A 14783-nucleotide genomic window follows, 5' to 3' on the forward strand; every position below is an offset into this window, starting at 1 on the left:
AATAAATGAGAAAAAAAAGTGACTGGCATTATATGAACCTTGAAACTGCCCGTGAAACTTAAACAGATTTGCTTGTGCTTTCTCAGGCAGCTTTAAATGCCCTGAAACAGCTGTCAGAACGAGGACTTGACCCAGTGGAAGGTGCAATCAAGATAGAAAATGGATCCATTGAAATGTAAGTACATTAAATCTCAGCTAAACCCTTCTTTTTTAGGACTGAATAAGGCTATAATGAGTAGATAATATAAACATGGGATGCAGATCGATTAAACTATACGAATGCAGCCTAATTAGAAGTGAATTTAGATAACTAAGTACTTAGCAGATTCAATCTGTACAATTATATGATAGAACTAAACAAACCTTGTAGTTTCTCAGATTGTACTTTGATGATGGTGTTGGTGTCAGCTGTGTTTCATTCAGTTGCATTCTTGTCTAAGTCAGAAGGTGAAGACTCTTAAACACAAAAATTACTATTAGCAGTCGCGGCTCAATCGGCTGAGGTCCTTTCCGCTGAAATTACTGCAACTAATCTTTCCATTTCTCAATCTGTACAATAATCCCTAAAACCTATCCCCTGGCCAAGCTTTTGGTTATCCTGTGTTAAAATATGACTTTATGTAGCTCAGTGAATAGGAACACAGAAATTTTAAACTTTAACTGGATTCATACCGCAGCTCCAACTCAATTGCATTCTGATATTGGGCTCGTCATAGGGGTTCCCAGCGCTGATCGTGTGTAGGTTTAGCAACGCTCTTCAGTTTTGGAGAGAACAAACTCCAAGGGACTCTGGTATGTTTCCAGTCATAATCTATTTTTATGTTATTATTTTTTAACGTTTCATAGTCTAAAGAAGGGTCCCAACCCAAAATATCACCTGCCCATGTTTTCCAGAAATGCTGCCCGATCCGCTGAGTTACTCCAGTACTTATGTTCTTTTGTATAAACCAGCATCTGCAGTTCCTTGTTTGTACGTCCAGGCTTTATGTATTTTTATTTAAAAATTACACTTTTAATAAATCCACTCTTTAATGGTTTTTGAACACTTTTTCAGTGTTTGAATATGTCATTCAGAGATATGCGGAGACTTACGTCAGTTCCGACAGTCAGTTAACCTGGGCAGGTGGTTCAGGCACTGTCAAAGCACATCTGGGGAGCGTTTGCCAATTTCAACAACAAAAAAACAAGCACAATGGGGGCTGGAGCTTTAGGGCCAAATTGATACTGCAGGTATCGCTAGTGAGGGAAGCATGCACAGCTTGCTGCTTTCTGAGGCCGCCTGGCCTTGTGTTGGACTATTCTGGAGAAGGGTTTCGACCTGAAATGTAACCTATTCCTTTTCTCCAGAGATGCTGTCTGACCCGTTGAGTTACTCCAGCTTTTTGTGTCTATCTTTGGACTACTCTCAAGTGGATATAAGTAATCCAATGGTAGTATTCCAAAGAAAAGCTGGTGTCCTAGCAATATTCATCCCTCATTAGCATCAACTAAAACAAATCATATGGTCAACTGTACATTGCTTTATTTGGCATATCTGTGCGCAACCTTCCTACCATTTTTCATGCAACTCTGGCTGCACTTCATAAAATGGCTCATTGTCATTTTGAGACATCCTGAGGTTGTGAAGTTCAGTGCTGGTCAGAGGATAGCTGGTTTATTTAAGATCGGCAATAGGGATAAGCCTGGTTTAGTCTGAAGAAGGAGCTCAACCCGAATCGTCATCCATTCCTTCTCTCGAGAGATGCTGCCTGGCCCGCTGAGTTATTCCAGTATTTTGTACCTATCTTCATGGATAGGCCAGGTAACTACAGGCTGGTTAGCCTTATTCAGTTGTAGGGACATTTTTGTAGAAAATCCTTTGGGGTTAGATATATGTATATTTCGAAAGATGGATTGATCGGGAGGATAGCTTTGTGCTTATGTAAATCCTGCCTCCCTAATTTGATTGAGTTTTTTGAGGGGGTAACTAAGAAGATTGATGAGGGCAGGATTGTGGATTTTATAGTATGAAGGGTTTGGCATATGAATCCGAATCAAGGTGACTAACTTGCATCCAAAATAGTATTGGTGATAGAAGACTGAAAGTAGTGGTAGAAAGACGATTGGCATACATCAGTTTATAATGCATATTAATGTCCTGGATGTGAAGATAGGAGGAATAATTAAGTTTGCTGAAGACGCAAAAGTGGGTGAAGTGTGGATAGCAAAGAGAGTTTTCTAATGCTACAGCAGGTTATAGATTAAACGGAAAGCATGGTGAAGCACTGGCAGATTGAATTTAATCCTGACTAGTTAGTTCAACATGACTCACTTTGAGAAGTCAAATAGGAGTAGAACATATGCAGTAAATGGTGGGATACTAAGGAATGCTTACAAATAGAGAGGTCTTGGGGTTCAACTCTGTAGTTCCTTGAAAGCGGCACCATAGTTAGGATTGTGAAGATGACATATGGCTTGCTTGGTTTCATAGATCAGGGCATAGAATGTAAAAGTTCACCAGGTTGCAACTTTATGAAACATTGATTTGACCGCACGTGGAGTATTGTGTGTAATTCTGATCACCATTCTATAGGAAGTATTTTGTTGCATTGAAGTGAATGCAGAGGAGATTCGCCATTGCTTGGATTAGAGGAGTTTCATTATGGAGAGAGATTAGATAGACTGGGTTTGATTACCAAGAAGTGAAGGTGGCTGGAGAGGTATAAAACGATGTAGGAAGCACAGATAGGGTTGATGGTCAGAACTATTTTCCCATAGTAGGGATTACAAAAACAAGAGGGCATAGGTTTAAAGCGAAAATAAGAGATTTAAGGAGAAAGTTGTTTGTACAGAGAGTATTTCATATCTGGGATTCACTGCTAGAGGAGTTGGTGGAGTCAGAGACAATCACTACCTAAGAGAAATAGAAGGATATGGATCTAATTCTGAGTGCATGGGAGTAATGTAGAAGGTCAGTGTGGACACAGTGGGCAGAAAGGTCTATATCTGTACTGTACAACTCTACTAAATGTCTTGCTTCTTTGAGCACTAATTGTCAATTAAAAAATGTAGACAAATAAATGTATAATGTTAATTTTCCATCCAGAAACAGCCTCAACAACAATTTATAGCCAAATAAATTATGGTAATGTTTATTTATCATGATATTATAATCTATTTTAACAAGTAATTAAAACCATTCATCTATAATCAAGGCTCAGTTTTATGACTTACATCATCCATTTACTTGCCTAGGTTATTTCAATGGCTTCTTCCAAATCCATGACTTCTACCACCAAGAAAAACAAAGGGAACATGTGTATGGGAACACCACTAACTGTACATTCCACTCCAAGTCACACCCTTCAGGAAATATATTGTTGTTTCTTTACCATTTTAAGATCTAATGTCTGCAACTTTGTACCTAACATCAGTCTGGAAATGTCTTCCACAGAAGAACTGCAGCAACTTTAGCAGGCAGTTTCTCACCACCTTCTCAAGAACAATTAGAATTGAACAGTAACTGCTTGGCTTTACTAACGGAATGTGAACATCTAATCTAATGTGACAATTCATTGCAGTTCTTTGGACTGTTATGCTGTGGAAGGGGCCATCTTTTAAATGAGTCATTAAATTGAGGCCCTGTTTGCACTCTCAAACATATTTAAAAGATCTCATAACACAATAACCTGCCCTTGAATTCTCTTGGTGTCCTTGGCAACATTTAACTTTTGTCAAATACAACACAAAACAAAACAGATTATATTGTTACCTATCTCATTGCTGTTTTTGAATAGACTGTGCTTAGCACAACTACCACCATTGCCAGAATTAAAGAAGTTACTGTATGTTAAATATATTTAATAGCTTTAATTTTTGGACCTCTAATGGTGCCATACAGATCCTAACATACCTATTTCAAAAATATGTTTCTAAGATTGCATTAGAAGAGAGAGGGAACAAATGTAAAAAGTCGTAAGGAACTGATCATTTTGCATCTGAAATGCCGGTAGACGTTATGGAAAGATTTGAACTCGAAATATAAAGATAACCAAGAAAAATTTTAAAAATGTATCTAAGCTAATTGTTTACTGTGATAAACAATTGAAATGCTAGGGATTATGTTAAAAATCAGTATCCTAAGGTGGTAAGTTACCAGTCCATGCATATTTAATGCATTTATTTGAAGTTAAAAACTTCCCGTATTTAAAGATAAAGGGATAACAACTTCACCAGTGAAGAAAGAAATATCAGAAAGCCATACATAATTTCAGGGCTTTAAAAATTAAGAATAAGAAACATTTTGGAATGTTATTGTTAAATGGAATAAATACTGAGGGCAAAGATCAGGGAAAGATCAAGTATCAATGGTTCTATCAAAGAGCTAAGGCAAATTGTGTGTCTCCAATGCTGTATCATTCTATGATATTGTGAGCACCATTGAGTTTCTGGAAAAAGGAGATTGAAGGAAATTGTGAGAAGCTGTTATCCATTTCAGTTTCTCCAGGTTACCCATTTTAGAAAGTCTTGACATCTTTTTGAGGATGGCACAATTTGAAGGAGAGAATCTTTAATTCCGTAATACCTTTTTGTGATTGCTTGGTATAAAAGATTACGGTCATATTTCAAATGTAAATATGTGAAAACTATAATAATATAACTGGTTGCTGAGGGTCACACTAATGGAAACATTAATATTAGGTAGATATTTGAAACACCGATGCATACAAGGCACTTTGAGGTTGTTTAGGTTGTCCAACACATCCATTCAGTCGACATGTAGTTCATGTGCAAACACAAGGTGTTGTTTCTGATTTATTGCATAAGATACCCAGGCAGTAACCATGTTGTCTTCATCCAGTGGCAATCTACCTTCAATGCCTTTGTATCTCAAAGGAGACATAACATCTTGCTGGTTGGAGACAATTGGTACTCCTTAAAATATGACCAATAAAACATGACCAATGCACCCCAGGAATGATACTGCCAAAAGTGTGGTTAGCATGCTGCAGATGTGGTCCAGCTATTCTGAAGCCTGTTCAATATTGATTGCCAGGGTCTCGAAATCCCGCTGTATAACTTCAAAAAGTATCTATCTAGGCCATGATGAGATTTATTTTTATCTCTATAATGCATGGTTGATCTCTTTTTTCAGGTTATAACCCTGTACCATCAGAATGAACAGAATGAAGCATTGGAATCAATATCTGGAGAGGACAGAATATCTTCAGACAAGTATATCAGAAGGAGGTGGAGGAAAAAACAGAAAAAAATGAGCAATGCTAAAAGAGCATTCCCTGAATTCAGAATTAATACAAATTTGTCTCCAATTTATATCTAAATACCCTACCGTTTTTCCCTATTCTCCCATTCTCCCCTTCCTCTTCACTTTCCATCAACATACACCAGCCTGCAAAGAGTCATACATGTCTTGCCATTGCTTCATCAACCTCCACCTCATTCTGCATCATTGAAGGGTGCTTATCAGACATTAAATAAAAAATATACCATATCACAGGATGGTGTCAACGCATCTTTGTGTCAGCACAAATATCTCAAATTTAACACCACCCTGCATAAAGGAGTAATACGTACAACCTTGTGCATGTACAACTCTGGCTCCTCATCAATAATCATTCCATTATTCTTTAACGTCTGTAAATTCCAACAGCAAACATACCATGTTAATTGTGCTCAACTTGACTGCATTACTTTTTAAGTTGTTTTATTCAGATAGCTTGCTCTACATTCCTCCCCCCCCCCCCCCCCCCCCCCCACCCTTGTACGTTAATACTTTGTTTAGTGCCATCCCGCATAGTGCAGCTTCTCTATAACGCCCATTCAATTTGGAGCCTTATTTTAGCTACATCAATGATTATAACTATTCGTAATATTCCAGTTAAGATAAAAGCTTCTGCCATGACGACCTCAAGGTCATGAACAAAAAAAGTGACTCATTCATAGAACATTCTTTTGAGAACATAGAAGATATGCTTTGCATTTGGGTGGATAACCAAATGCAGTTACAATGACCCCATAGAGTGCTGTTTCGTTTAGCACTCTATTTTCTAATCATGGTGCTATTCAAGATATTACTGTATTCCCTTGCATTGAATCTACTTCAATCCAGCACTACCTCTGTTAAGAATTCTATTGGTAGTGGATCCTCTTCTAACATTGCACCACATCTCTCTTTGTTATGTGATCACAGCTGAGGTTTTGCACCATTCTAAGGCCAAGAAGGGTGGAGCTGTTCCTGTGAATCGTTCTAATATTTCCTTGGTTACATTTCTGTGGTTTACTCAGATGGCGAGTTTCCTATGAATTTATGAATAACCTTTTAAGTTATCTGAATGCAGGTGAAGATTTATGGTTTTCTTGGGGCATTGATGTCAGAATCTCACTTGCTGGATTCATTGTACGCATTTCTCTTTACTTAATAATTTTCATAGTTCCTTGAACTTCCTCTTTTATCTGTCTAGTCACTGCCCATAAATCCTTTTGGAAATGTTCACAGGAAGACTCTCACCAAATGCTTTCCCAAAGGGCAGTATAAGTATTTGTCAATGAACTCAGCAAAAAAGGCACATTTTTGTGAAGTGAAATAATTTTTCAGTTCAGACTTTAAAATACAATCTTTTTTTTTCACAGTCTACCTGGATCCTCCATACCTAGGGCCATCAGCTTATTTTTGATATCTTTCATGAATATAGCTCACCCTCTAGATACAAAAGCCGGCAATTATCGATGGATCAGGAAAATACGAGAAATAAAATGATTTGGCTCTCATATTTTCCTTCCCAAATGAAACCGATTTATGAGTACTTTCCAAATTACTTGCTTGATTCAGTAGATCTGAAAAGATCAATAGGAGAGCAGGAGGATGAGGGGTGATGTTATAGAGGTGTACAAAATTATGAGAGGAATAAATCAGGTAAACGCACAGAGTCTCTTGCCCAGAAGAGGGGAATCGAGAACTAGAGGGCATAGGTTTAAGGTGAGTGGGGAAAGATTTAATAGGAACCTGAGGGATAACTATTTTAGTAGATGTATGGAACGGCTGCCGGAGGAGGTAGTTGAGGCAGACACTATTGCAATGTTTAATAAACATTTAGATAGGTACATAGATAGGATAGGTTTAGTAAGAGTTTAAGAAGGAACTGCAGATGCTGGAAAATCGAAGGTACACAAAAATGCTGGAGAAACTCAGCAGGTGCAGCAGCATCTATGGAGCGAAGGAGATAGGCAACGTTTAGGCCCGAAACATTGCCTATTTCCTTCGCTCCATAGATGCTGCTGCACCCGCTGAGTTTCTTCAGCATTTTTGTGTGCCTTAGGTTTAGTAAGATATGGGCCAAACGCAGGCAGATGGGACTAGTGTAGATGGGCCATGTTGCTCGGTGTGGGCAAGTTGGGCAGAAGGGCCTGCTTCCACGCTGTAGGACTCTATATTGATATTGATAGTATTAAATCAGCACAATTACACAACATACAATTATTTTCTTGTTCACAAATATTTTTTAACCATGGTTTTCTGAGATTGTAGTGTGTTGTAGTGCAGTTCCAGTGGTGCAGGAGGCAGCCGTTTTTTGAATGTTGCCTGTCCATAAGACCATGGCGGCAATACTGCTCCTATACTACATATCTATTTTGTAATTTTAAAATCACAGACAATATTTAATGCTTTTCCATTCATATAGATGGTCAGCTCACTCAAGCACTACAGCTCAGGAGTGCAAGAATTCAAAGCTTGTTGGCAAGGATCCTGTAGAACCCATGACTGCAACTGTATTCTTATAAAGTTGTCATAGGGTGTATGTGTATGAGGAAATGACCAATACCATTATATGAATCTGTGTGACAGTAACATGAATGGAATGCAAGTTAATAAATGAATGGTACCATTAATCTCAAAGGAATTGAGCAGACTGTATAAATTCCCCTTTGTAAAGGAAAATACTTGTGTTGGTTGACTGTTAGCAATAGATTTGCTATCATGCTGCTGAGCTTTATATCATAGTTTAGTGAAAAGCGATTTTAAATGATAATTCAAATCAGAGGCTATAAATACTATTGTTTCATTAACTATCATTTTCCTTCATATAGATTTAGTTTCCACTTTTTATGATACTTCAGCATTTAAAGTTAACCAGTGGCAATGCTATGAGAGTTGTAGTTGTCTTCATCTCCTGTTATTCAGCTTATCTTTTATGTTGATATAATCATTAATCAATCATATAGATCAATTGCTAGAACCTACAAGAAAAGATGATAGCAAAAATGAAAATGTGTAGTAAAAATGTGGATCAAATGATAAGAACTGAGGGCAACATTTTCAATTGGTGGGTATATGGAATGAGCTGCCAAAGGAGGTAGTTGAGGCAGATACTATAACAACATTTTAAAAGACACTTGGACAGGTGCATGGATAAGTGAAGCTTTAGAGGGATATATGGACAAAATGTAGTCAAATGTGAGTGGTTTAATTGGGGGGGTATCTTGGTCAACATCGACATGTAGGGCTGAAGGGCCTGTTTCCTTGTTGTATGATTATATGACAATATCTGGAATTTGATGTTTTTGGAAATGGGTATAACAATCATTTTCTGCAGTGATTGTACCAGATCACAATTAATAGAGACCTTTTTAAATGCTGTAATAAGACTTCAAAAAAAATGGTGTACAGTGTGCTTTTCTTTTTCCTTGCATTTAACAAGAAAAATCGTAATAGCTTCCAAATGTTGATGCTCCCATGCCGATGAGAGGCGCCTGACGAGATTAGAGATCTTAATAATTTGTTAAGATCAAAGAAATAATCCACTGAATAGAGATTCTTTTTAAAAAAGCATAGGATCTTAGCGTCTGGATGTCCAAATCCGTCTACAACTAGTGCAATATTTTTTAACGTGCAGTCACCAATCTGCTGCAGGGAATTAATCAGCCAATGTACAGTAAGTGTCATGAATAGTATAGCAAATGTCCAGATAGTTACTGAAACGTTCAATGTCATATGCTTTTTCTTCCATGTAAGGCAATTGGAAATGGTTTTTCAATGAGTGATGTATGGTGATGACAATTCCCAGATGGTGCTGCATTATTCATGATTTTTTCCCTGGTACTTACTGCCGTGAGTCACCCTAGTGACTTCTATGCATCAGGTTTGATGTCAGTCCAATGCAATAGCCCATTTGTAGCAGGGAAAGTTTCTTCTTGGGTTGCCTGTCATTAGGTATGCTTGGGATGACATGGTCTTAAAACTGCAGGTCTGATTTGGGGGAGTCATAAAGTAAGTGAAAATAAAACTGAGTCTTGGGCCGTGTTCACATCTCCTGTTTCATCCAATTACAAACAATTTCCAGCTCATCCTCCTACCAGTTTAGCTGTACCTTGCATCTCCCCTTCCACTAAAATGTCCCCGTTTATTTTACTGCTGCTAACGTTTTCCACCTATTATCTCCATGTCGGCCTCTTTGCCTAATCTCACTCCCATCACAATCCCCAATCTCTGTCACCTTTCCAACTACTCCCCCCTCCCCCATCCTTTTTAAGAACTGACATTGACTCAATGGGCTAAATTGAACCACCTATCTTGTAAGAAAATATGAAAAAATATTATTTAGTCTCCTTCCACACAAGTGTCAGGTTGAACCATTCCAACACCACACCTGTCAAACATACTCAAGATGGATGTTAAAGTTGCTGGCGGCAGTAAGTTAAGTGATTGATCCAAACCCCTCCTACCCGTGGCTCACTGCTTGAGCCCAGTTTCAGAAGAAGAAGAACAAAGTATTTAAAAATATATACTATTCCCAGCTTGTTGTTACAAATAGGTTGGAACTTGTTGCAACTGATTTTTGGTATGATGGGATAATGACAAAATGGTTAGCTCCGCCATTGTACACAAGTTTGTTTTTAAATCGGTCAACTGACAAATATTGACCAGGACTCTCCTAGTTGTTGTTTTCTGGTTGGATTTGACCCACAGTGTTCTGCAATTTGAACCACAGCTGACACAATTTATAGTATCTTAACTATATTTTAATTGTATTGTGTTCATTTTTTAAATACAGAGAAATGGTTCTCAATTAAATGCCTTATAATCTGTTCAAACACATTAATATCGTCGGGCTCAAGTTTTTAAACTAATGTGGGTCAATTCATCTTCGCAGACAAGTCAAACATCTGATACAAAAAACTGACAATAAACAGGCTAACTCAGGCCCAGCTCAGGACTGCAAGGATTCAAAGGCTGTCGTCAAGGAGCCTGTAGCACCCACGGCTGCCACTGTGTCCTTATAAAGCTGTCAACACGCAATAGGGTGTATGTGTATGAGGAAACGAACAATGCCATTATATGAATCTATGTGAAGACAACACTAATAGAATGCAAGTGAATAAATGCATGGTACCATTAATCTCAAGGGAAATGAGCAGAGTGTGTAGATTCCCCTTTACAAAGAAAAATAAATACTTGTGTTGGTTGCCTGTTAGCAGTAGATTTGCTATCATGCTGCTAAGCTTGTTTATCAATTTTTAGTGAAAAGTGTTTTATTTTAAGTGATGAGACAAATACATCACCACTGACTATACATATTCACTACTGTCATCAACTATCAACCTTTTTCAGTGCAACTTTAGTTTCCGCTTTTTATGATGCTTCAGCATTTAATTAGTAGCAGTGCAATGAGAGTTGTAGTTGTTGTCTTCATATACAGTCATTCAGCTTATCTTTTTATGATGATATAAGCATTTATCATTCTATATGCATATATATGATTAAGATACAGACTGTTACTAGAGTTGTGTACGGAGGTAAAAACTGAATCACACAAAATGCTTATTGATACATGAACTGATGATGTTAGCGCTGATCAGTATAGTTTTAACATTATACTCCAGGAAGGCAGTTATGGTGTTTGATTTTCAATACTATCACAGACGTTTGAGGTGACGTGCCAAGCAGTAGCATTTTGTATCCTTTGCTCCTCTGTTCTGTGAAATACATTTACACCCATTCTGTGTGTTGTACAACCCACTGTCTGCATCAACTGAGTGTTTTTAATAACTGCATTTGGATCTGGATATAGTAATCTTGGAGAAAAGCAAGGTCAACATGTACAGTATAATAGCAAGTGTGTTTAAAACATGATGTATGTTGGAAAAGCTATGATAATTGGACAGAAGTTTGAACCTTGTTTATTTTTGGATTAATAATTGCTCAAATGCAGTAAAACCACATCAGTTCATGAGTAATTTGGTCTTGTGTCTTTATTTCATTACAATTTTCATTACTTTGGGACATTGAGATAGAAAACCTTGCTTTAGAATAAATGGTTCTAAAAATTATAAAGTTATTATGAAGATGCTTTTTAAAAATATGTTCTCATGAAACATAGGGATTAATAACATGACTAGTACATAACTAATATGGGGAGCTGCTAGCTGCATTTACCTCAGCATTTTGCTTCAATAATATGATACTATTAAATGTAATACATTAATTGAACATACTCCATAGCACACCGGCAAGATTATTCTCCTGTGGTTCAGGTGACAGTTCTGTGGAAGCAGAGACAGAAGCCAGGCAAAATGTTCTTGTTTCCAATCAATCAGTCTGCTGCAGGAGCTTCCTGTCTCTGCCACACTGCAACAGATTGAAGGAATAGTGAATTACTACAAAGAGCAGCTTGTGTTCCTCACTGAACGGACAAAATGTGGTAGATAACTGTTCCCACTGAGCAGCACAATACTATTTGGAAGCAAATTGCTGCTTTCAGTGGACAAGGGTATGCAAGCCATGAGCAACTCAACAGTTCCAAGAGCAAGGCATACTGCATATAAGTGGCTGGTGGTTCTACACAGACAGAAATATGAGCCATCAGATTGCCATCCTACAGGAGTGTAGAGATGACAAGCTTGAACAGAAATAAGGCACATGGGAGCATGTCTCACTTCTGTTGGAGCAGAGACGCACTATCAATCCACCTTATATCAATATGAGAAAAGTCAGGAGTTATGGGGAGAAGGCAGGAGAATGTGGTTAAGAGGGAGAGATAGATCAGCCATGGTGGAGTTGAGTTGATGGGCCAAATGGCCTAATTCTGCTCCTATCACATGAATTTATGAAGTCATGCTCAGGTAGGTTAGGCCCATGACACCCACAAGGAAAAACGACAGCAGGAATGAGTCTCTGTACAAATTGTAGTTCTGCTAGTGTTTTGCACTTGATTATAACATATATTTACTAAGCCTACAGTGGCCAGGTTATCTGGTAATGATTGTGTAACATTTCTAATGCAACATTGAATTCTGTTTCCTCATGATTGTTAAACACTTATGATGGCAATCCCTGGGACCACTGTTGTTTATTATCAATGTTAATAATGTGGATGTGAATGTAGGTGAACATGATTATTAAGTTTCTGTGCTGTATATTCTCTAGAAATGTCATCGCTCAGGATTGAAAAATATTAGGAACAAATGAGAAAGAGTTACTCAAAAAATAATCATTTGTATAGAAAGTGTGACACTCCAACACCCACAGCCAGTTATTGTGAGATAAGTGAAATATGTTGCTTCTACCCCAAATAAATTCTCTCTGTAGTGTACCTTGAAATTGTGCTCCAATTTACACCACTATTCTGACGATGTGAAATCGAACTCCCTTGATTTTCATTGATGAATTGAGTGTGGACTTCTTTGTCTTGAAATGTTAGCCAAGTAATACATCTCCCGATGTGATTCTTGCCGACCTAACGATCCACTGCAAGTCACGCTATTTTCTGCTGCTTTGGCTACAATACTGGAATGTCATCATCATCAAGACCATCATCTTGGTTTAAACCTGAAATGGAGCTGCTCTGAAAAAGAGTCAAAAGTTATAATCTTCTGAGCACAGAACCACTCATCAGGATATACAGACACTAAACCAATATTAGACACAAAATACTGGAGTAACTGAAGACTGAAGAAACAAAGGAGCCTGAAGAAGAGTATCCACCCGAAACGTCACCCATTCCTTCAATCTATAGATGTTGCCTGTCCCGCTGAGTTACTCCAGCATTTTGTGTCTACTGTGTAAACCAGCCTCAGCAGTTCCTTCCTACACTAAACCAATATGAATGTATCAGGCCATTTCAGTAACAAGATAAGGGTTTCATTCATTGATGTGATTATGATATGTGGTGGAATGGTGTGCATTTTGGCCACTCTGGCTGATGACTAATGTCCTTTATGGGTAAGGAGGACTGGGTTATGGAGGGGGTTTATTGCTTGCAGTGCAAGAGCATGTTCCGCCCTCCTTTGAAAGCATCTCTTTATGAGGAAATCCCTTATAACATGCAGATTATCCTTCCCTTTCCCACCCAGTAGAAGAGGAAGACATTGATTTTGAATGGAACATTTCATGGTTGCCTTCGAGCATCCTGCAGCAGATCTTCAGGCTTATCAACCTGGCCATCAGGATTCATGCTCTCCTTTCCGATCTTCCTCTAATACCGGGACTGGCTGCAGTCTACAGCACACCACTGTGACGTCTCTGCACCTGCTGAACACACACTTCAAGAGGCAGCAATGGAATCTCATCTTGAGGAGACCAATGAGATTTTCACAATGATACTGGTATCTCTGTGATTCAAGCCTAGACTGATGACATCACCATGGATCCCAAATGTACCCAGGATGTATCCTGCCAGACAGAAAATCTCAGCAGTATGAAGACCCTCAAGATAAACAATCATGGGGTGCTGCCAGCAAACATTATATTGATCATTGAGAATTGTTTCTCCTGATTAACAATCGACTGAACATTGAGGAAATGGAAACTGTTGCAGTTGATAAAAAGCTCTGGATTGTGGATGGAAGCCTTGTTGGCAACTCCCAGAATTCGTACTGAAATCAAAATAGATAATTTCATTTCTTGAGTTGAAGACCTGGATGACCTCTGATGCAGAAAGTTAAAAGATCTGATCAATGGCAAGATGGGAGCCACCATCACCTTGCACTCCTTACTTTACTTTTCTAGAGGGTAAGAGGAGTCCAGTAAATCTAGGAAAAGTGATAATTGTTTAGGGTTGGTTAACCAATCTATTCTTTGTATATTCTTAACAAAGAGTAGTTAATACTAACAGCATGCTTCATTGTCGAATGTGCTTTCTGTTAGTTGAGACATTAAACTTCATCTACCTGTTCTTAAAAACACAATTTATGAAAGAATGCCTTTAACCTGCAGAAGTGTCAGCAAAGCGCTGCGAACGTTATCTCAGGACCAACTATAAGTTGGCATGGTTAGTTAACAGCAGGAAGACATAAATTCAGCATTTACCGTATCATCTTGTTTGATCTGGGGATTTGCACGGAGTAAAATGGCTGCTGTGGTTACTGTTGTTGTCAAATATATATTTTTATGTATTTGGCTATAAAGTGCACTTTATAACAGGATTTTTATTGTCTGCTCCTATGCAAGGTTAATAACAAAATAAACCTAATCTAATTTAAGGTTTATTTTTCTACTCCTCCAAAGAATTATACCAATGCTCTCATTAGCACTCTGGATGGAATGCATTCCCAGAAGAAAAGGATTAATATAATCAGAGCTCAAAAGGTTGGGAGGGGAGGGGGAAAGAGAGGGAGATGCACTATTGGCAGCACCCCAGTATCGAGAATTGGAATCACTGCTCGGAAGGGATGTTGTTGGAGACGATAGATCAAGCTGCTCTACACTGAAACAAGGAGCTCAAGGCTGCACCCTGACCTCAATCTTAGCTCAGCAGTGGAACACAGTGGACTTGTTTTCTAATTGTGTC

The 14783-nt window shown here is 38.2% G+C and overlaps 1 protein-coding gene across 5 annotated transcripts in view; it reads left to right on the plus strand.

The window, feature by feature from the left end:
- Positions 1-14783, plus strand: part of stau2 (staufen double-stranded RNA binding protein 2) — a 369378-nt gene that overhangs the window by 330972 nt on the left and 23623 nt on the right. For 2 of the 5 annotated variants that reach the window (XM_033019294.1, XM_033019291.1), the window contains 2 exons: positions 87-175; positions 10149-11232. In XM_033019294.1, the coding sequence (XP_032875185.1) occupies positions 87-175; positions 10149-10278 (219 nt within the window). In that variant the 3' untranslated portion in view covers positions 10279-11232. Of the gene's footprint in view, positions 1-86; positions 176-3234; positions 4042-5134; positions 5477-10148; positions 11233-14783 lie in introns of those variants that run through there. The other 3 variants (XM_033019293.1, XM_033019295.1, XM_033019292.1) reach the window with 3 other exon arrangements.

This window comes from Amblyraja radiata, chromosome 4, assembly GCF_010909765.2.
Source record: "Amblyraja radiata isolate CabotCenter1 chromosome 4, sAmbRad1.1.pri, whole genome shotgun sequence".
Taxonomy (NCBI): domain Eukaryota; kingdom Metazoa; phylum Chordata; class Chondrichthyes; order Rajiformes; family Rajidae; genus Amblyraja; species Amblyraja radiata.